Consider the following 20973-nt stretch of genomic DNA (forward strand, 5'->3'; position numbering starts at 1 on the left):
CTTTCCATGTTGCAGGGCATCAGTGACCAAACACCTTCCCTTTACTGCAAAATCAACAGTTGGGTAGAATTGGGTGGCTGTCAGTGTTACATACAGACTCAACTGCTATCTGACTACTTTTTCTTGTATTAAGATTATTTTTTAATTTATAAAAGGGGTTATTTTTCTGTAAGTTATGCTGCATGCAGCCCGTGAGGGCTATGGGGTGCTCTTGGTGCAGCCTCTGACCTGCTCCCCGGAGCTCTCCCTGTCCTGGCACGAGGCAGCGGGACGCTGGCTGGTCTCAGGTTTTGATGCTTATGGGTTTCTGGTCTTTTCAGCAGCCTTGTTGTGAAATTACCTGGCATAGTGGCATGCTAGTGCTGGCGAGGGAGGGTGTGTTGGGATTTGGGTGCAAACTAGTGAAGCAAGTCTTTGCTGCTTTGCTTCCTGGGGAGTCTGGTATCTATTTTTTTAAAAGGAAACCAAAAATCCTCAAAAAAAACCTACCCAACCTGTCTTCTGAGGATGAAGTGATTAACAATAGCCTGGCTGCTACTTGCATCTGAGTAAGTTCAGCCTTTTATTTCTGAAGCATAGGTTAGAACGACTCAAAGGGGAAAGGAGGAGAAGGTGCGTTTTCTGCCACTACTCCATAACACAAGCAGAATATTTGTTTGCGAAGCACCTGCACAAAGAAAGTTCGTGCTTCCCTGCCGAAGGCAGCTCAGAGTAACTGTCGGTGCTCTCTCCATCCCAGGCCATGCAGTACATGGAGCTGATCCCAAAGGAGATGCAGCCGGTGGCAGGGACGGATGGGGCATACTATCGCCGGCGGCAGCTGATGAGACAACTCCCGCTGTATGACCAGGACCCATCCCAGTGCTGCGGCCTCGCGGAGGGCGAGCTGAAGCTGATGGAAGACTTTGTGAAGAAGTACAAAGCCGAAGCGCTGGGCGTTGGGGAGGTGGCGCTGCCAGGCCAGGGCGGCAGCGGGAAGGAGGAGGGGAAGCCGCAGGACAAGAGCATCGCTGCCGGCAAACCCCCCGAGTCCACCAACGGGGCCCTGGAGAGCGCGCCCGCGGGAGGGCACTACGTAAGTGCTGCGCTCCACAGCAGCGGGATGGGCTGGCAGGGGTGTCCCGGCTCTGCTCTGAGTTTGGGGAGCTTTCAGGGGATAGATTCAGTCTCAACTAGGGGGGGGGGGAAGATTCAGTCTCAGCTAGAAGGGGAAAATGACTGCACCAGCCAGGGTTAGCTGTTCCTCGTTCACAGTACGGCTCCTGTGGGCTTCTCCAAGTCTGCTGCAGTGCTCTTTCAAACTACCGGAGCAGTGCTGCGATGCTCAGTTGCATCGTGGCGTGTTTTAGTACAGCCCTGTGAAAGACCCTGGTGGGGACCCTTTGCGTGCTCCTGCCAGCCCTGCTGAGCACAAGTATCCATCTAACAGGGATGAGGAGGGGTGGGTTATCTCCCCTTCACCATCTCCCTCCCTCCACAGCAAAAGCTGTGCTGAACCACCAAGGTAAGTAAACTTTCCATTAGCTTAGGAGCCGGTGATTTCAACTTTAGATTCTTGGCAGCTCTGAAAGATTGGGCATGATATGTCCCTGGATGATTGTGAGTCAATAAGGTACTCAAGGTCAGAAACTGTTTTACCACGAGTTAGTGAGTATTTCCACCTAGGCTTCCAGACCAACGCAAGTGGAAAGACCTCAAGTGACAGTAGGTGGTGGCTCAGTCTAATGCAAAGCTGTGAACATGGTGATAGTGCTCCCAGGGCTGTAATCACTCTGGTGAACTTTGAGCACACCATGCATGTCTCTGGGCATAAATATACATTTCCACAGGGAAATGATTGATTCCCTAACACCCTTTTAGATTTATATTCTCCCAGCACTGTCTGGAGCGGCCATTGTGGTTGCTGAACAAATGCTTATCATAAAATATGGTGACTGAAAATTGCGTACAGCCCTTGTGAAGGGTAAATTGCAGCAGAGGATTTAAAGCTGGGGAAAAAAATGGTGTCAGTGTTCTTAAGGCAAGATTCTTCTAGCCATTACTTGCACTGAGATTGTAATGTGTTAGGAGCAGTTTTCATTTTCCTTCCATATTGGGTAATGTCTCCCCTCTGCTATGGCCTTTTCTATTAACATGCATCTGACTTTCAGAGTCCAGTGATACAGTAAACGTTTTTCACTATTGCAGCAAAATACTGAATTGGACAAAGAATTTTTAGCTAAAAAAAAGCCAAAAAAGGAAGGTTTCCATTAAACATATTAATAAAAGTCATCTTGGCAATGAGGGTTTATTTAGACTGCAAGCTTGTCCCTCCAAATAAATACATAACTGTGATGTTATTCTCCATACTTTAAAGCATCATTTTTCTAGAGGCACTAGCTGAAAAATGGAACAGCTTTAAAAGCAGTTGCGGGAGATCCAGTTTGACTGACATGCTGTGCAGCTCAGCTCGCAGCAGAGTACTGTGGTTTCTTGCCATACTCAAGACAGGCCTCCTGTTTCCCACTCTGACAAAATGCTGCTCGTTTTAATTTGATCTCCTGTGCAGGAATTAATGCAGCTGACCTGATATGAATGGACTGTTTCCCAAGATCTGAAAGATGCTAAACTTCTAGAAGGTCTACTAGCTTTCACAAAACTGCACTGGAGGAAAAGTTCTGCCATAGAAAAATGAGATGTAGCACTTTACTTTGCAATATGTGTGAGGCTGAAAGTAGGTGTGAGCAAAATGAGCTATATGAAGACCGAGAATGGATGTAAAGGGACTGAGAATCAGTTTCTTCATTGAGTCCATTAGAAGTAGGACACAGATTTGAATCTATTAAATACCAAACCTCTTAATCCAGCACCAGCAATGTGACTTCACCCTATTTCAGATCAAGGTGTGAGTCTGAACTATAGATTTATGAAGATTAGGTGTGGAAAAAACAAAATAAAACCACCACCCTTGCTGTAGAAGAGAATAAACCCGGAAAGCACCAATGCTGGACCAAGAAACAAGCTGGAATTATTTCCTTGGGTGTTTGTGTGGTTGGTTGTTAAACCCCTTAACAGGCTGTGCTAAGGTTGTTAAACCCTTTATTGTACACTGAGGCTAGCTGTGTTGAAATTGTGTGAAGGAAAACCTACAGGGCCAATGTAAATCACCATCAGAGGCATCTGAGCTCAAACAGCTTTTTGAACTTCTCGGCTGCAGAGAGGGGCCCCATCACTGTAATACGTCTGTCCTACAAGCTGAATGTTCTCCACCGAGCATAAAATCATCTTTAACCCTCCCAGAACTGGAAAGCCTTCTGGTGTTATAAGCCACTGTGCTGGAATCAAATCAAATCCTGAAGCAGTTGATCAAAATTAGCCATTGTCCCAAAAAGCTTGAGGGCAGCAACATAGTGAGTGCTCAGGGGAAGCCTCGTGTCTGGGGAGCTCCTTCTGTGGGAGCTGTCACTGCAAAACAGCAGCCAGCGGAGAGAGCAAGTTTGGAAAAACTTAGGAGAACAGGACACCTTCTTGGCCAATGCTTCTGGTAACTGTGCTAATGAAGTCTTCGCCCCTCTCCCTACCTGATGGAGATGTAAAATGAGTACCAAGCTGTAATACCATCTTAAATTTGAAATGTAAATCGCAGGGGCATGGAAGTTATATGATGCTTAAGAAAAGCCCTGTGAATAATTGCCATAGAAAGAAACAGCAAAATAAGTTGTTTTTTTAACAGTTCTTATTGGCAAGAAACTTGAGCTTGGAGTTGGAAAGCTGCTGGTGTTTGCTCTTGCTGTTAGATCTTGCAAGATAAGCTGGGCTAGATGGGTCTGGCGGTTTCACCGGGGGTGATGGTGTGGAGGCAGCTGCAGGGTTGGGCTCTCTGGTGCCGCAGTTCGCTCAGATTTGGTACCTTGGGGGCAGGTATCAGGGGCATGGGGAAAAATACAGCCTCGGTCCCGTATGATGGGTGCAGAATTCATCGGTGCCCATCTTCCCTCACTGACAGCAAGGCTGGTGTGCCGGGAGTAGTGCCCTGCCAGCCGCTCTGCACCGAGCATGGCAGTTTCACGTACTGGTTTCCTTGTTCATACGGACCAGAAATAGCACGGCTTCTGCACCGCACTGGAGTTTACTCCTTCGTTGGCGTGGGTCTTGGGAGTACTTAGAAATGCATCTGAAGCCCTTCACAGTGGAAGGAGCAGTGTAAGCAGACATATCCCCTTTCAGACTCGCAGGAAAGCCAAGCCAGGAAGCATTTTGTCTCCTCTTGCGCTGCCTTTGCTCGTCATATGGGATTTGCTGGTAAAACAGGAGATGCCCGTCAGCTTGGTGGAACCACTCCAAGGACTGTGGGGCCATTACTGAAAATACAGACTGAATGAAGGAGGAGGCAATAGCAAAATGCATGGTGTGCTAGAAATAATAGTAACAAAACAAAGAGAAGCCACTTGGTGGGTGGGGATAGACCTGTAGCCGCCTGCTGTAAAGGGAGAAATGAGTTTAAGAGAACTCCTTAGATATAAAGAATAGTCTTTTTAGCACTCATGCCATGACCTAGCAAAAGGGGCTGGATGTGGTGAGGAAACTCGTCTGTAGTTTGACATTTGCAGAACTCGTAGAGAAACCCCGCTCTCCCTGTGCCCCCAGAGAGGTTGTTTCTGCTGCTGCTTTACTGGGCTTGTAGCAGTGAGGATCACCGGGGGGTCCTGTACACCCACCGCAGGGTTTTCCAGGCCGTGGTGGCATCAGGGTGTTGGTCCTCAGGACATGGACCGCGGCTGCCCTGCGGGAGGTCCCCCTCCTCTGTCCCTGCCCCATCCCTGGGGCCCTCCTGCAGCTCAGGAACTGTTAGTTTACCTTCTGCTGAGAATTCTGTTTTTGTGTCTCTTCTACCCACCTATTAGAAACTTGTCGACTTAAATCGGGGTGTTTGTAAATGAAGCTGTCTGAGCACAGGGTGGGAAATTCCTGACCTCGGAGCGTGCTGGAGGGGACATGCTGTGCAAATGCTCTGGTTGGGCACAGCAGCTTAAACTGCAACACGTGTGACATGCAAGCTGCTTGACGCTGTCTTGCTTTTGTAAAAGCCCCGGCCAGCCTGCTGCGGAGGTTGCTAGTAGAATTCTGGCCTTGCAGCCAAGGGCTCTGCTGGAAGAGACTCCAGCTGCTACTTAAGAGCATTTCTTTTAGGGAGTGACAAAGCACAGACTCAGCAGCTTGACCTGGACTATCCAGGCTTAAATGGGAACTTAAATAACAGCCCCTCAGCTGTCAGCTTCAGAGAGGAGAGCTTTAAAGCTTGCTCTTAACTAATCACAGGATCACTCTGCAGGCACAGATAAAGAATAAACCCAGTTGGTCTTGTGTGTAATATGCACAGATGCTAATTAATCTTCAGATTAGCTAAATCTAATTCTGTCTCTCTGGACTGTTATAAATTGAAAGCACTGTGCTGAAATCTGTAGAGTGACATCTGTCTTATGCATAGATGTATATATTAAAAAACAGTGAGAAAAGACGAAAGTTCCTAATCTCTATGCAAAATAACGTCTTTGACATGCTGTGCTTCTGCACTATAGGATGTCTTCACTCTCTCAGAGAACCTTTGGATTTTAGTGAAGGTTGGTTTTAGCTCGGGGGGGTCCCAAAGGCCAGACACTTAGCTGGTGGTGGGTGGTGCCATTCTTACCTGCCCGAGGATCTGGCTGGAAGAAAGTAAACAGTATTCCAGGTGAAGGCTGGCAAATATATATTTATAATGACTTTTATATTATGGCTTGACACTCTGTCCAGATGTAGCACCAGTCCAAATGTTTGCACAGATGTGGGGCGATAGGCTTGGAGATGTTGCTTCTGTTGGCCATGGGTGCCCTGTGGTGCTCTCTGATGTCTGAGTCCTACTGCACAATTGAGACATTTTTTCCCAGCACTTTTCTCGAGCTGCGACTATTGCTTTCTCTTCAGTTTAGCGTTGCCTTGCTCTTCCACCTCGCTGCACTGTTTCTATACCCTCACTTCAGAGTGGTGTGTTTGCTGGGCCTTCCAAGCTGATACAGCTGTAAAATCTGGCTTTGGTATTCTCAAGTTTCCCTCCACAGAACAAGAGCTCAAACAAAAACAACCTAAGCCACACAGCTTAGCAGTCCTGGAATTAAACATTTTATTTCCACTGCCCTCCTTGGCGCTGTGGGATGTCAAGCAGGAACACAGTAGGTCCTTCAGACTACTTCAGAGTGGGAAGTGTTGAGGATGTGCTTGGAGAGTGTGTTGTTCTGTTTTGCTAGCTGTGCAGTTAAGAACAATGCATTGAAAAGATGCCGTGAATCAGTATGTCCGAGAAGTAAACATCCATCCTGTGCACTGAACATCGCTGCTTTGCTCCCGCCTGACACGTGCCCAGCCCCATGCTCACTCCACTGCCTCTCTGTTGCAGCGCTGCGAGACCTGCAAGCAGGCGGTACCAGGGGACTGCCCGGTGGTGTACGCTGACAGGGCGGGCTACTCCCGGCAGTGGCACCCGGCGTGCTTCGTGTGCTGCCGGTGCTCCGAGCCCCTCGTCGACCTCATCTACTTCTGGAAGAGCGGGGCCGCCTGGTGCGGACGCCACTACTGTGAGAGCCTCCGGCCACGCTGCGCCGGCTGCGATGAGGTAGGGACCAGCTGGGTTCCCTCTGCCCGGTGCTCCCTGCCTGCGCTGGGGGCCTGGCGCAGGCTAATTCAGGGATTCTCTGGCATGTGTCTTAACCTGCTCGCCTACCTGTGCCTCCCGGCATGCCGGCTGGGAGCAGCATCCTTCTGGTGCTGGTCACCAGGGCTGCGGCTGCTCTGGGGAGATGGAGGTGCCTAAAGAAAATGGGGTAAAGTCTGTGATGTTAATGACGCTCGGTTAACTGCACCATATCTATCTCAGAGCAACAATACAGCTCTAGTTGCATTTAAAACCTGATGGGTTTATAGTGCTTAATTGCAGCCCATGACTTTGGCTTAATTGCTCAGGAGCAGTCCCGTGCTTCTTATTTACCCCTTCCCAAAGCCTGGCCTCCATGGCCAACAGGCTTGGTGGGAGGTGTGGGGCTGGTTCTCCCTGCTCCTGCTGTGCTCCGGCTTGGCGAGATGGTGGAAATAAGCAATTGTCTGTCTGTCCTGTAGATCATCTTCTCGGAGGACTACCAGAAGGCAGAAGGGATGGCCTGGCACAAGAAGCACTTTGCCTGCCTGGAGTGCGAGACGTTGCTGACCGGCAAACCCTTCACTCTGGACAACGCCAGCCTCCTGTGCATGACCTGCAGCAAAAGCAAATGTCTCTGAGCAGGGATCAGCCCGGGGGCGAAGTGGGCTCCCCAAGGTCCCACCAGGACTGGGGTCATTTGATAAGTACATGAGAAGGGGAAGGTTAAAAAAAAATTAAAGCCTGACTATTCACTTGCAAGCAACTAAGTGCCCCCTTGCATCCAATACAGCTTGCAGGAGAATATTTCCTTGGGGAGGAAGCAAAGGAAATTCGTACACCTGCGGGTAGGAGGTACATGGTGTGTCTGACTAGGAGGGACTGGAAAGGAGGTTCTGTGTTGTGCTGTTTTTTATAAAGTCTCTCCAAGCTTCTTATGACTAAGATCTTGCAATAGTCTTTTGGAAATAACACATCTCAAAAGTAACTTTTGGCATACTAAACCTACAGTCGTGGTCAAAAACAAGGGTTCTTAGTATTTTTTGAAATCCATGCTGGAAGGTTACACTAACAGGCTGCTGACAACTGTACTAGAGCAATGGGTTTGAAGAATTTGATTAACCCAGGTGATTACTTTCTGAAACCAAATAATATAAAATTGCAGCAACATGTAGCTATAGCTTTCTCCTCCTAAGTGTACAAAAATGTAAAAATAATGAGTTGGCACACAGGGTGATTGGTTTTAACCGTGGTGAGATGGGAAGGGTGCAGCTCTGCCCCGGAGCAGCTGACTGGCTCAACCCATGTGAGCTTTAGCCCTGAAACTGGAATGCAAAAGCATTCCTGGCAGGTCCCACCGACCAGGCTCCCTGGCCTCTCCCCTGCCTCCGACTGCCTGTTATTCCAGGCGAGCATGTTTCCACAGAGCAGCATTGTTCCCACTGCGATGCTGGAGGTCGTTAAGCATGTAAAGTATGGGCCTTTATTTTGGCTGGGTTTGACCAGGAATTTTATGGAAAACAGCTTTCCAGCCTAAGCTGTCTTGGCGGAGGTGGGGGGGTGCCTGAAATGCTGCAATGCTAGTTTTTCCCTGTGATGTATCAGTGACCCCTTCTGAGAACCAGGGAGCCGTACCTTCCCCTCGGAGCCGGCAGCACCCTCGCCCTGGGCTCTGCCCTGCTCCTCATCGTGCAGCTCTCCTGTCCCTAGGGGAGGTCCCCTTCCCCTCCTGGACCTGATAGGGGTGACACTGTCCCAGGATCCGGCACTGAGTCTCTGCAGATAGTATTTGTTCCCTACATCAAGTGATGCTTCTGGTAGTCGCTGAAAATATTAACTAGTCCAGGCTGGCAGATATCTGTGTGCTCAGTCTTTTTTCTTATATTAAATGTCTACATTCTTTGCCAGAGAACTGGAATATTTTTTGCAGAGGTGAGTGTACAATGAGCTCACAATTAATTGCTGGGTTTTTTCTGCTACAGAAGATGCTGTTTCTCTTTAAAGCGTGCTCCGTGCTGTGGATGTTTGCTTGCTTACGATAAAATAACTTGCAAATGAGCGTTGGGGGGAAACTACCTGCTGCAGGGTTAGAGCATGTGAGTCTGGGACGGACTCTGCCCCTCTGCTGTGTGTGTCGGGGGGTGCCCTGCTCCGCTGCTGGGGAGGAGCAGGCCAAGTCCATCACCATCTTTGAGTAGGTGAGACCAATGTGGTGTAAAGACGTATCTGTACACGTGGGGGGGGGGGGGGGGGGGGTAACCACCTCTTATGCTTTGTCCAGCCCTGTGCTGTTGCATGGTTGATATTCCTGGAAACGCTGGGGTATTTAAAAATTAAATGAAATGCTTGCTCCGGAGCTGGAGCAGAGCAGGAAAATCCCAAGGTGGCAGAGACAGCCATAGCTGTGGGGGTGATGGACGTGTGTTGCAGGGTATCGCGGTGCACGTGCTCCTGGGGTCGCTTGTCCATCTTGGGTTATTCAAGGGATGCGTTGAGTGCCTGGGGGTGTTGCTTCTGTAAACTCAATCGGATGCTGCAAGTCAAGAGAGGATGCATAGACCTGAAGTTGTGTGAGGAATAATAAAGCTCTCTTGGATCAGCCTTGGATACAGCTACTTTGGTTATAAGTAAAGTGGGAATGAAAAATAAAGCCCAGTGCTTAGCTTTATTGCCTCTTCCTCGTTTTGTTACAAGGGAAATATCTTTACATCTTTTTTTAAAAAAAAAAAAACTTACAGGCACATCGTTGTTCTAAACCCTGCGATGTTAAGGCAGCCACAAGTGCACACACTCGGTGTAAGAAGGGATAGGAATAGTGTGAGTCACCTATGAAATGCTATTTCAGCACAGCCATTAACAGCCAAACAGGACAGTCAGTGTTGATTTGTGCACACAGCTGGTTACCTCCAAGAGTGATCTGCCTACAAGGTAGGTGCACAGCCAGCACACAGGTGTCTGGAAGAAAATTAAATGCAAAAAAAATAATCAACAAAACATTGAGTTTTTAAAAGTGAAAGACTATTCTAAACTACTACCATCACAGAAAACTGACTGCTGCAGTCTTCTCCCTGGGTGTTTTTGGTTTGTTCTGCCTTGGCTGGCCACGTAGTCCTTGCAGGGTTTGTGATAATCTGAGCACAGGGGAGGGGTGAGCCAGACCCCTGACTGCAGTAGGGTGTTCTTTAAACATCTGTGTCTGAATGGGGATGCTGGCCATCCCCCCTCCAGAGCTGCTTCCCCCTGCAGCCACCTACCCTCCCCAGCTGAGCGTGAAACCAGGGGCTGGCAGGGGGGGTCTGTGCCAGGCAGCATAGTCCTGTTCCCAGGCTTGGGGGACCCCATGAGCTGGGTGCTGTGCTCTCAGCACTGACACTATTGAGCCCCATAAAGTGTGCAGTGACAATTTTTCCTTTTTTGAGTATTTGACACTAAGCAAGCTAGCTTAAGAGCTATATGGTGTGCATCAAGTTCAGATGAGACTATGGTGGGTGGCTTGGGCATGTCCCCAGGGTGGGGGATGCTTGTCTGGACCTCAAATGTCTGTTGCTAAGCCTGTATGGGTGGGGACCCTTGTCCTGTGCCTCTGTGCGGAGAGGGCTGAGGTTGCTCCCAGCTCCCTATGGTTGGCATGTTTGCTGCATCTGTGGGGCAGCACCTACACGTAAGCCCTTTAGAGGTGGGATTTCCAACAGACCCCTCTTCTCGTGCAGTCTTCTCCCCTGCCTGGGGAGGTGTGTAGGTAAAGGGGATCCCCTTTCCACCACTGCCAGGGTTAAAAACCAATAAAGCCTCACAAGGGAGGCGGTGGAGAAGAGCTGGTTCTTGTTTTCTCTGCTGCAGAAGAATGTGTGTGGTGGGAGCTTGGGTAAATGTCAGAGCAGAGGCGCTGGGAGAGGATGGGGTTTTGGGGGGAGCGCTGGCACCCCAGCACGGCATCGGGGAGGGAGGCATAATGCTGAGACCGGTGCCTGCCTCCATGTCCGGCACTGCCTAACTGTCCACTGTGGCGGTGGGTGGCCCTCCCCTTGTCCCCAGCCGTCGCTCCCGGGGGCTGCGAGGGGTCATCCCCACCACCCTCTCTGCGGTGGGATGGTCTCCGGGTGAGAGGGGTGTCAAGTCCACTTTACGTACAAGGATTGTCCTCAACGATGGTACCTTTGTCGGGCTTATCTTACTGGACTGTGACCGCAGATCCACACATAGTAGCATCAACTTCTTACACAGTCTGCCCCCATTAACACAATCCTCCATCACTAATGTCTTTATTTGGCTACTTGGAAAATAGGTACCACTGTAGCGTGTTCTGGTTTGGGTTTTGATTTTGTGATCTATAAATGGTAATTCTTGTCCTCTGAAGTCCCTGTTTCAGCATACACATGATTGCTTCAGGCTTTTTGGACTGCTGGCATCCACTCAAGCCTTTCAGGTATTTTTGCAGCTTGTAAAATACTGTCTGCTAAAAAATTTACTACAATTAAACAGCTTAACAAAATCCTGTGCCTCTCAAGTGTCAGGAGCGAAAGCATGAAATTAATGCATCTAACAGCTCAAAACGTATGTGAGTCTTTACACTGAAACTCAATTTTAATATCAAAACTAAGCATGAGAAGATATTCACCCCAAGTGAAGACATTATAGCAAAACATAGCGTAGTTTATCGTCTAGCACAAAAGAGGCCGCTGGAGCTGCCTTCTGCAGGTCATGAGCTCTGGGTTTCAAGAAAGTTAAATTTATGGGGGTATGCTGGCCTGTCTAATAGAGAGCCATCAGCAAGCAATACACAAAATTAATAAAAATCAAGGTGCTTCACAAGGTTACTACGTGCGACAGGAATAGGCTATGGGCGAAGACCGTGTTGTGTGACTATTGGAAAAGCGTCTTGTGCCACAGCTGTGTCCAGTCCATCGTTTCAAATAAAAGCTCCTGTACAAAGACCGCTCTATCCTGTCTGGCTGTGTGTGTGACCTTTAGCTGGTACAGGCTGCTTTGGGACCCCAGGCGAGAGGGTCAGTGCACAGTGCGGCACTCGAGCCCCCAGACAGTTGACGTGATCTCCTTCCCCGCCCACAGCAAAGGTCCCTGGCAGAGGATGGTGTCAGCAATCCCGCTTGCTGATTCAGCTCATCTGCATTGTGTTGTGGCCAGACAGATAGGGAGATGAAATAAAAACTAATGAAGAAGCAGGCAGCAGGATGGGGAACAGGGACTGGGGCGCGATGGGATGCTCAGACCCTGCCTGAGTGGGCATCTCCCAGGACTTGCCGTGCTCCTGCAGCTGAAGAGCCATGTTTGTACGCGGCCCCGAGTGAGCAGCTCGTGTTCGCATGAACGGCTCAGGTGAAAAGCCTCTTGCCTGGCTGTGGTCGGATGGCTAGGGTGATAAGGACCTAAGACGTGGGTCTTTCTCCATGCTTAGGATGCTGCGCAGAGGTTAAGCTTTCTAAGTGGCTTTGGCCAGAGAGACGTGCCCAGTCTCCACATCTGTTCCTGTGTGCCAGCATGCTGGCTACCTGAATTTGTTTGTTTTCTCCCCAAGCTTTGCACTGGGTTCCTTTAACTGGAAAATCCAGGCGTTTGGATGCTTGAAGCTGCTCGTCCCGGCTGTGCCAGGTTTGCTCTCTGCCAAGTGAGAACAGACGGGGCAGGGTGAGGGATTTCGTAACAGCTGCGTACGGCAACAGGTCTTGCTGCGCCGACCAAGCACCATGGTGTGCCGAGGACCTCGGCCGCCCTTCCCAGGGAGGTGGCAAGGCTGGGGGGTGACAGTGCCACAGGGCCAGTAATGTTTTCTGTGCTGCCGATACGTGAATTTCAGTGCTGCTGCTGTGAAACCTCTCTGTGGACGTGGACGCTGCTCATTTCAAATGCTGCCGCGTGGTGCAGGGGTCCCGCACGGATGGTGCGAAGCGCTGGCGTCTGCCGGTCGGAGCAGTCCGTAAGAGCTGAACCGGTGAGCTGAACTTCTCACCTGGTGGGTTTTTAATATTAATCTAGCTCTTTCATGGAAGCACAGGGATACGTTGCATTGTCTAACGGTCAATTGAGCACCGTGTATTGCAGTAACTGATGCCAGTGTTTTAGCTTGTGAATCTGCAAAGGACAAACCTCTCAATTTCCTCTTGACGATGGCCAAAGATGGCAAGCACAGGGCTTTGTGCCTCCTACGTGAACATTCAGCTCCAATTTAAACTCAAATGTTCTGTATAATTGTTCTCCTAAATACGACCGACAACACACGACAATGTTCCTAAAACTTTAAGTAAACTATTTCTGGATATGAAAGTCTCCCAGGTCTTGCTTCGGTTCCCTTCCCGGTCTCGGGGTGGGCGTGCTGGCTGAGGGAAGGGCAGGAGAGCAGGAGCTGCAGTGGGGCGAGGGCTCCTGCGAGGAAGAGAGAAGGAGGACCGTCGGAGATGCTGCTGCTTTTCACAGGCCAGAACACGCCGCCATCCCCACATCCGAGACGCCAGCTGGTGTTGGTAAAATGGGCTGCGACAGCCAAAGAGACTGAAACAGCAGAGCAGGGGCCAAGGGTGTGTGTAGAGACGGAATTCATGTGAAATCCCGCTCCTGGGAGGGAGCCCTGCCCACGCAGGCGTGTGTTTAACGGTGAGGAGCTGGCTGCGGGCGGCAACGGGGTTCCTGGGGAAGCCTTCCTGATTGACCCTGCAAAATCTGTAGATGCTTAAATATTGGGATAAAATTAACTTGTTGCCCAGTGCCATTACTTATTTGAGGTTAATTATTTAGCAGGCTTAGTGAGTGCAGTTGCCCCCAGTATTTCCTCAAGATGGTCTAGGAGAAGAAGCACTTTGAAAATAAATTGTTTAATGGAGGAGAAATGAATATTGGAGTGTGGCAGCTCTGGCGGGGAAGGGTGGCCATGCCTGAGCCCTGGCCCTGGGCTGCAGCCCACAGTCTGGCACATGCCAGCAGCCGAGGGGCGAGCCTCCGGACCCGGCTGGGGCACGAAGGGCTGTGCCGGGAGCGGGGAGGTCCTTCACCTGCTCCCTTGAACTGCAGACCCAGCCGGGAGCGTGGGGTGGGTGGGAAGGAGGGCAGAGCCCATTGGCAGAGAGAAAATAACCATTGACTGGGGAGAAACCACATTTCAGCTGAAGTTTTGCAAGCTGAAGTTTTTCAAAGCTTAACTGATCTGAATCTACAAATATTTGCAGTGCTGTCTTATTTGTGGTCCCTTTTTTATTTTTTTTAAGAAATATTTGAGGAAGAAAAAGGGACCGTCTGTTTGTGATTTGGGAGGATTTCGCCAGTGGAAAGGCAGAGGCTGTTTAAGGACAGCAGCTCCATTCGGGTCACCTTCCTCCTCCCAGGTTTCCCACGGCATCCCCCCTCGCCACCGGGGCTGTCACCACCCTGGGGCCACGCGTCCACTGGGGCCGGAGGAGGAATTGGCCCCAGCTGCGGGGGGGGGTCCTGTGCACTGCCCTGCACGTGAGCATGGGGAGCCTCCACTGCTAAGGTGGGGAAAAAAGCAATTAAGAAATGAGCAGTGGCTAGAGCGATGCCTTTATACATCTCAGCAAGGGTGGTGGGCTTGAAGGAAGGGAGCCCTTTGCCTAAGTGAATGATGATTCTTTGTATATATTTGCAACATCTAGTCTAAGACAAACAATAAAACTTGAAATAAAATTTCTCAGCTCAGATGGGTAGGAGAAAACTAGCTATCCCTGTGCCAGGAAGACAGCGTCTTACTGTTAATGGGCTACACCTTCAATGACAGGTGTCAATTAACCCATCAATGTTGACAAGGGACTAGGAAGCTGGTTGGAGTCTCACAGCAAGGCTCGCTCCCACCACTGCTTTGCACAGGTTCCTCTAGGCAGAGCCAGAGGGAAGGCAGGTCTGGAGACATTTAACAGGTTTCCCTCAGAGGTCTATGGAAAACACTGGGCACTGTGATTTATTTATGGGCCCTGAACCTGTGAAGAAGGAGCCCTGTCATCAGGAGTAAATGAGTGGTGACAGGGTGAGAGCTGGTTGCTGTAGGGCACGGATGATGTGTGCACCGGGGGCCAGCTCTGCACCCCCTGCACTTCTGGGACCATGCAGAAAAAGTAGGGAAATCCTTAAAGGGGGGAAGAAATATGCTCTTCTGACCTTTTCCTGCAGCGCACAGCTTTTGAGCACGAGAGCAGTCCTGCTCTGCAGGATCCTTCCTCTTGACCTGGAAGAGGCTGTTTTGCTCCGGCCTGAGAGGTGGAGACTTGGCTTGGTGGTGATCGAGCTGCATTTCTCTTTATTCTCTGCAAGAAAAGCTAAGCAGCATTCTCCTTTACGATGTATTTCAAGAAAAAAATCTGTTTGCTTGGACATTTCTCCAATGAATTGACTCGGTCCTGACTTCTTGGAATCGATGGGATTCTTGTTATTTACCTCCGTGGTAACAACCAACCATAGAAAACTTGTTAATCTCTAGTATAATTCAGTAAGAATCAGATACCTGCACAGAAGACAATTGCCTCAAACAGAAACTTTTCAGGAGTTTTATTAGTGCAGTCAGTTCTTAAAAGAATGTGATTTCAGATACCTATAACTAATAAAACTCAAAATTCAGTGGCTTCAGGTGAGAAAAACATAAACCAAAGGCAGACTGAGGTAGCTATATAAACACTACAATAAAACTTGCTTAAAAGCCCCAGAGAGAAAAATTTAGAGGTGCAAAAATAAGTATTCATGAAGTGCTGGTGTGTTTCAGGGGAAACACTCTTCCAGAGACTTGCAACAGCTGCTGCTTTAGGACTGAGCTAAATAAAGTTCATATGGGTATGTGTTATTCTATAAAAAGTGAGGTTAATTATGCCTATATAAATCTAATTTGAGCTTTTATTTACTTTTTAACTCAACTTCTTCAGCCAAATCACCCAAAAAGTAAATCTCTCCACAATGAGGTTTTTATGCATTATTTCAAGAGGTGATGCATGCAAGCATCTCCAGCAGCCCCGTGGCACGGTGCTAATCCGACGGTGCTTCTCCCGTCCTGCCTTGCACGTCTGCAGGAATACCTGATTTATGACTTTACATGTCCGTGCACTGCATTGTACTGCTAATACAAGAAAACTGAAGGGAACCGGATTTTGTCTACCTGGAAAGCAAACTGCCTTCTGAACAAATCGTGATGGATAGTGTTCAAATAACCACTTCTACTTCAAGCAACTTCCAGGTGCCAGCTCAAACCATCTTGCAGACAGGGAACCCCACCAAGAAATGCACGCCCAGCCCCAGTCGCTGACATGAGGGTGAGCTGCGGCTGTGCCTCATCGTCTGGCTGGCTGCAGGACCGGCGCTGCAGCAGCCGAAAATAGTTTTTCTTGAATCAGTATTTTTTTTTAAATTGTGCAAAGTGCTGACATATTTCACTGCTCTACTCTGTTGGCAACGATAATTCTCCCATTGCTTTTCTACAGCCTTTGCTAGAAATTTGTCCCACTGAATCGCTTGGGTACCCCGTGCCCCGCAGCTAGGCTCGAAGCAAGTAGCCCATGTCAGTGAGAGCTGTGGGAAGGTGGCCACGTGGTGAAATGGGGCAAAACCTCTGCAGTGGGAGTCCAGGTCTGCAGGTCCCAAACGCTACAGGCACGCTCGGTCCTGTGGAGTTCCAACTGCCCGCGCTTTAGCTCCATCCACAACCTGGGGTGGGACAAGGGCTTTTCCGTGAAGCAGGTTCTGTCCTGACGCACCTTTAGCAGGCAAGCTGCAACGGATCTGGGGTAAGAAAGCATGCACAGCAGGCTTGGTTATTTTTTCCTGTGTGACTCATCCTCCTTCGTATCGCCCAGCGTGCCCCCTGCGGCGGGCTGCACCGAGCCGCACGCGTTAATTGCGACAGGCCCATAACGCCAAGGGCTACAGCACCTCACTGCCCAGGGTGAGAAGGCGCCGCATGCAGCTGTGTTATTGTTGAGCCAGATGTTTCATTACGGGCTTAGCAAACTCCTCTGGAGCCCCACAACGGCGCTGAAGCATGGAGACTGTCAAAGACAGACATTTTCTCTGCACATGAACTCAAAAAGCCGAATGAGACACAGGCCAACTTAAAGACCAGTGAATAAAGGTCTCTTTTATAAAAGAAACCTATTAATACTTTGCCAAGACCTTCCCTTGAGACTGCCTAAATAAATTTCCTTAGATTGACAAGGCTTGAAAAGCAACCCTTTTAGTGAAACGGGACTCAAAAGCCGTTCAACTGGAATGCACCGGCCTTCTGGTTTTGCAGCTCTGATTTTACGCAGAAAAGAAAGGTCATTTTTCAAATCCAAGGAAAACTTGTTGCAGCAATTTTTCTTTTCTGGTGCTGTTACAGGGACTGAACAATTGCATACTCTGGGAATCTCCAAATTAGTAACAACAAGATGCCTTCAATTAACTATTCTTGATAAATTGACTGTGCCTAATGTTGAGGGGTTTTCATAAATTCCCCGGGGTTTGGGATGGACCCTCCTGTGGCTGGAAGAGAGTTGTGACAAGAAGCTCCAGTAGTGCCACTGCAGCCGGGGGAGAGGAGGGATGCTGGCTCACCTGGGATGCAGGAGAACAGACAATGAAAAGAAGCGGTGATTCCCCTCTGCAAACACCGTCAGCCAGTTTATAAACAGCGTAAGTACAGTGCTGTCCTTGTGTCTGTACTAGAGCTGTGCTTTAATGAAGCCCCCTCATTCCCTGACCTTCTCCACAACTAATGCGTAGTTATTCCCTAGTTGCTGCATTACAGAGTCCGTTGTGCTCATCCCTCTCCCCATACAACAACACAGTTCCTGTGCTAGCAAAAGGCGTTTTAAACCATGTGATGAGAAGCTAAAGGAAAGACAAGAAGTGACAGGTTAGGATGGAAAAATCATACTTGCTGCAATTAGTGTTGCATTCCTATCACTCAGCCCTGCAAACCCAGTGATGACAAACGGGTTTGTTCGGTCGCGCCTGGCGCAGGCAGGGAGGCTGCCCTGCACCCCGCTCTCATCCCAGGGGACGTTGCCTCCCCTGCATCCCACAGGCACAGAGCCTTCGCTCCCCTGCGCAGGGGGATGAGGTGGTTTCCCGTGACGGAGACCCAGCCATTGGGTTCAGGCTGGTCTCCAGCGTATTAGTGCATGAGAAGGGCCATGCACGGACCCCCACCCCAGCTGTACGAGCCCCCAGCAGCGTGGGGAGGCTCTTCCTCCCCACCGCTCCCAGCCCAGCGATGGGCAGCATCCCAGCAGTCGGTAGTGCAGGGACTGCATTTTTGGGTCGTGTTTGTCTCATGGAGCTGGACTGTGGTCAGGAACTTCCCAGGAGGCAGTTTGTCTCATAGATCCTGTAAGGTGTCTGCGTAGCCTTACATGGGCATGATACTGGAGTTATATCTTCCTTTTTGGGGTGGGGTGGGGGGGCCAAACAAAGCCCCCACCGTGCTTCCTGCTGCCCTTGCACACGTGCACATGCCACAAACCAAAATGAAACGTTTTTGTTCCTCAGCCTTTAATTCACCAGTGCTTCCTCCAAACGCAGAGGCCGGCAAACAGATGGCTGTTGTACAAGCTGGGCCGCAGGAGAGACAGAGTCGTGCTGTTCTCGGGTTGCTTTTTCCATGGGTGTTTCCACACCCCGCAGTGCCAAACCGCACCTCCCGGGCGAGTGCCGACAGCGAGCACTAGCAGAGGCTGGAGGCAGCCCAGCGATGGGGGGGGGACAGGACCTGAAATGGAAGGGCAGTGTGCCCCGTGCCCTGCTGCAGCCTTGCAGCTCATGGGTTGCTGCCTCACCAGCCGCCAGCAAACCTGCTCCGCACCGCGGGGGGGGGTGAACCCGGCGGGGTGCGGCAGGGGCAGTGGGGCAGCACGGGCACTGCCCGACTCCATCCCCGCTGAGCCAGTGCCTACCAGGGAGACCAGGCGTGCCAGCGGAGGGAGGGATGTGGATCTGCTCTTTGGGTCTGCAAACCAGGGAGAGCGTTCAGTCGTCTCCATTTCATGCCGGATTAGGTTCATAGTGATCTACAAGAGACTATTCTGTTTCTACATACCAGCTTATATTTTAGATCCCCCAGAAAATGCATGTTTTCTGAGTACCTTCCCATATCCCCACTTCACACAGCGTGAGTGAATCCGGAAGATCTGCATTGTTTGGTGATTCAGTTTTTTTGTCTTCGAAGCAACAACCACATCACAGTTTGATGTTTTGCTCTGGGGAGGAATGGCTTGCTTTTGGCAGCACCATCCTATATAGTGCCGGCATCTGTCATGTAGCAACCCACATTGGTCACCAGACCCAAAGAAGAACCTGCAAATGATGGAGAAAGGGAGAACTGCCCAGTAAAGGAGGAGAGGGTCAGGCAGGAGAGCCTGGGAAGTGCTAGAAGGCAAGAGCCTGGCGAGAAAAATAACCCTTCCCGAGTAGCCTACCTGAACCAAAATGGCTCCAAGTTTTGTACCAAAGTTTATTTGCCTGCCTGTGACATAGTGTAAAGGCAAAAGCGTGCACATCCCCCTGAGCGCCTGCGGAGTCAGCAGCTCTTTGCATCTAACTTTTAAATGACTGAGTTTAACCTTGACTAGATGATAGAGTCAAAACAAACATGACACAAGCAGGAGCTGATGCCCTCAAGGCTGGTCAGCAAGCGGGTCCATCGTGTTCGCCTCCGGCTCTCTCAGGAGGAAAGGTGACAGTGTTCATCCCATGGGAACACTGTCTGTCCATGTCCGACAGTCCCCAAGCCCGGGTCCGTCCTTCCCCCTGCACCACCGGTGCTCTCAGGCTATGAGAAAATCCTCCTTTCTTCCCCCCAGACTCGGGCCCAGGCTTCCTCTCTTCAGGCAAACAAGGGAGTTCAGCCTGATTTCACGCAGCCATTATCAGGACTAATACACCATGACCGCCACTTTCAGCTTTTTCCATAGTGTACTAATGCGGGAAATGAAAGACTAAATTGCAGAGGTTAACAGTTGGTGGCCTTCCTTATCCTCAGTGCAAACGAGCGCTGCCTGAGGACCAGTAATACCCCATGAATATTCAGAGCACAGCTCCCAGCAACCTCAGGCCCCTTTATTTTTGAGAGAGAAAAAAATTGTATTTGCAGAGTTGCTTTCCTAATATTTTGGCTGATCAGCTTAATTGTTTTTCTCCACAGCCCTTAATCGTGTCTGTTCCTGCAGCTATTACTCAGGCATTACTTCCGCAGGTATTAATGTGTATTTTGTTTAAACACCGAGTGCCAATGTCAAGCCCTAAGCCCTGTGCTGCTTTAGGAGTGGGAGGAAATCCAGGCAGTGTCTCGCAGGTTGGCAAGGACTGGTGCACAGCCAGGGCATTAATCTAAACTAAGAAACGCTCGTTATATTTTAACACTGTCCAAATATTAACGCTGCCCAAAGGATGTGGAGGTGTTACCCTGACATATAGGCATCAAGAACGCCATCTTCTGCGGCCAGATGTTAGATCTCCAAGACACCTCTTTAAATGCAGGGCTTGGACATCAACTATCCAAAAGAAAAGTCTGGGAGCAAGGAGGAAGAAAAGCCCTCATGACAATGGATGCCTTTATGAGACCATGTCTCTTTCTGAGGGCTTCCATTACAACTCGTCTAAAACTACTGCCGCACCAGTGTCCTCCGGCTCTAAGACTGGATGAACTTGTCCCCAGGGCTGCAGCAGAGCTGCGGCGACCCGCAGCGCTCAGGGTCTGTCCTTGCATCAGCCTCCCACAATAATTCTTCGGAGCCACGCTAAAAATGTTTCCCGTTGTTCCTGGTTTGCTCTAGGTGACATTAACATCTTTTGTAACAGAGATCCCTACTGTTTGCCGGTCAAAAAATAGGTTTGTGACACTTAGAGACATTTACCCACTTCCCAGGGACTTTTCAAGGGACATCAAATACTCGAGCAGGGTTTATTGTTCTGCCAACACCTGATGGCAGGGGTGCCCGGTGCCTTTGGAGGAGCACGGGGCTGCAGCGGGGAGGCTGCTGACCGAGCCCCAGCATGCACTCGGCTGCGCGACCCTCAGCTCTCCCTGGCTCAGTGGGCTTGCTTGCAGCCCCTCGAGCCCAGCAGCGCCGTGCGCCCATCTGTCCCAGCAGGCAGCCCGAGGGCTGCAGCCCGAGGGTTAAAGCCCTTGCTGCCAGAGGCTGGGTCTTGGCAGGACGCTGACCACAGAGCTGAACCACTTGCAGACAGTTGGGCTCACTCGCTCCTGACACACGCCTGCATTATTAAATACAGCTGGGAGAAAAGCTGGTAGGGGGAATCCTAAGCTTGGATTCAATTTTTGGAAGCGCTGCCGTCCCCCACCTGCTGCCCCGCCAGCTTTCCAGCCACTGCTGCTCCTGACC

General features: G+C 50.1%; 1 protein-coding gene across 3 annotated transcripts in view; it reads left to right on the forward strand.

Moving 5' to 3' along the window:
• Window positions 1–8558, forward strand: part of LMCD1 (LIM and cysteine rich domains 1) — a 34176-nt gene extending 25618 nt beyond the window's left edge. For all 3 annotated transcript variants that reach the window (XM_076346710.1, XM_076346711.1, XM_076346712.1), the window contains exons 4-6: window positions 740–1075; window positions 6413–6628; window positions 7129–8558. In XM_076346710.1, coding sequence (XP_076202825.1) covers window positions 740–1075; window positions 6413–6628; window positions 7129–7287 — 711 coding nt within the window. In that variant the 3' untranslated portion in view covers window positions 7288–8558. The remainder of the gene's footprint in view (window positions 1–739; window positions 1076–6412; window positions 6629–7128) is intronic.
• The last annotated feature ends 12415 nt before the right edge of the window (window positions 8559–20973 follow it).

This window comes from Aptenodytes patagonicus, chromosome 8 (assembly GCF_965638725.1).
Source record: "Aptenodytes patagonicus chromosome 8, bAptPat1.pri.cur, whole genome shotgun sequence".
NCBI classification, from domain to species: Eukaryota; Metazoa; Chordata; class Aves; order Sphenisciformes; family Spheniscidae; genus Aptenodytes; species Aptenodytes patagonicus.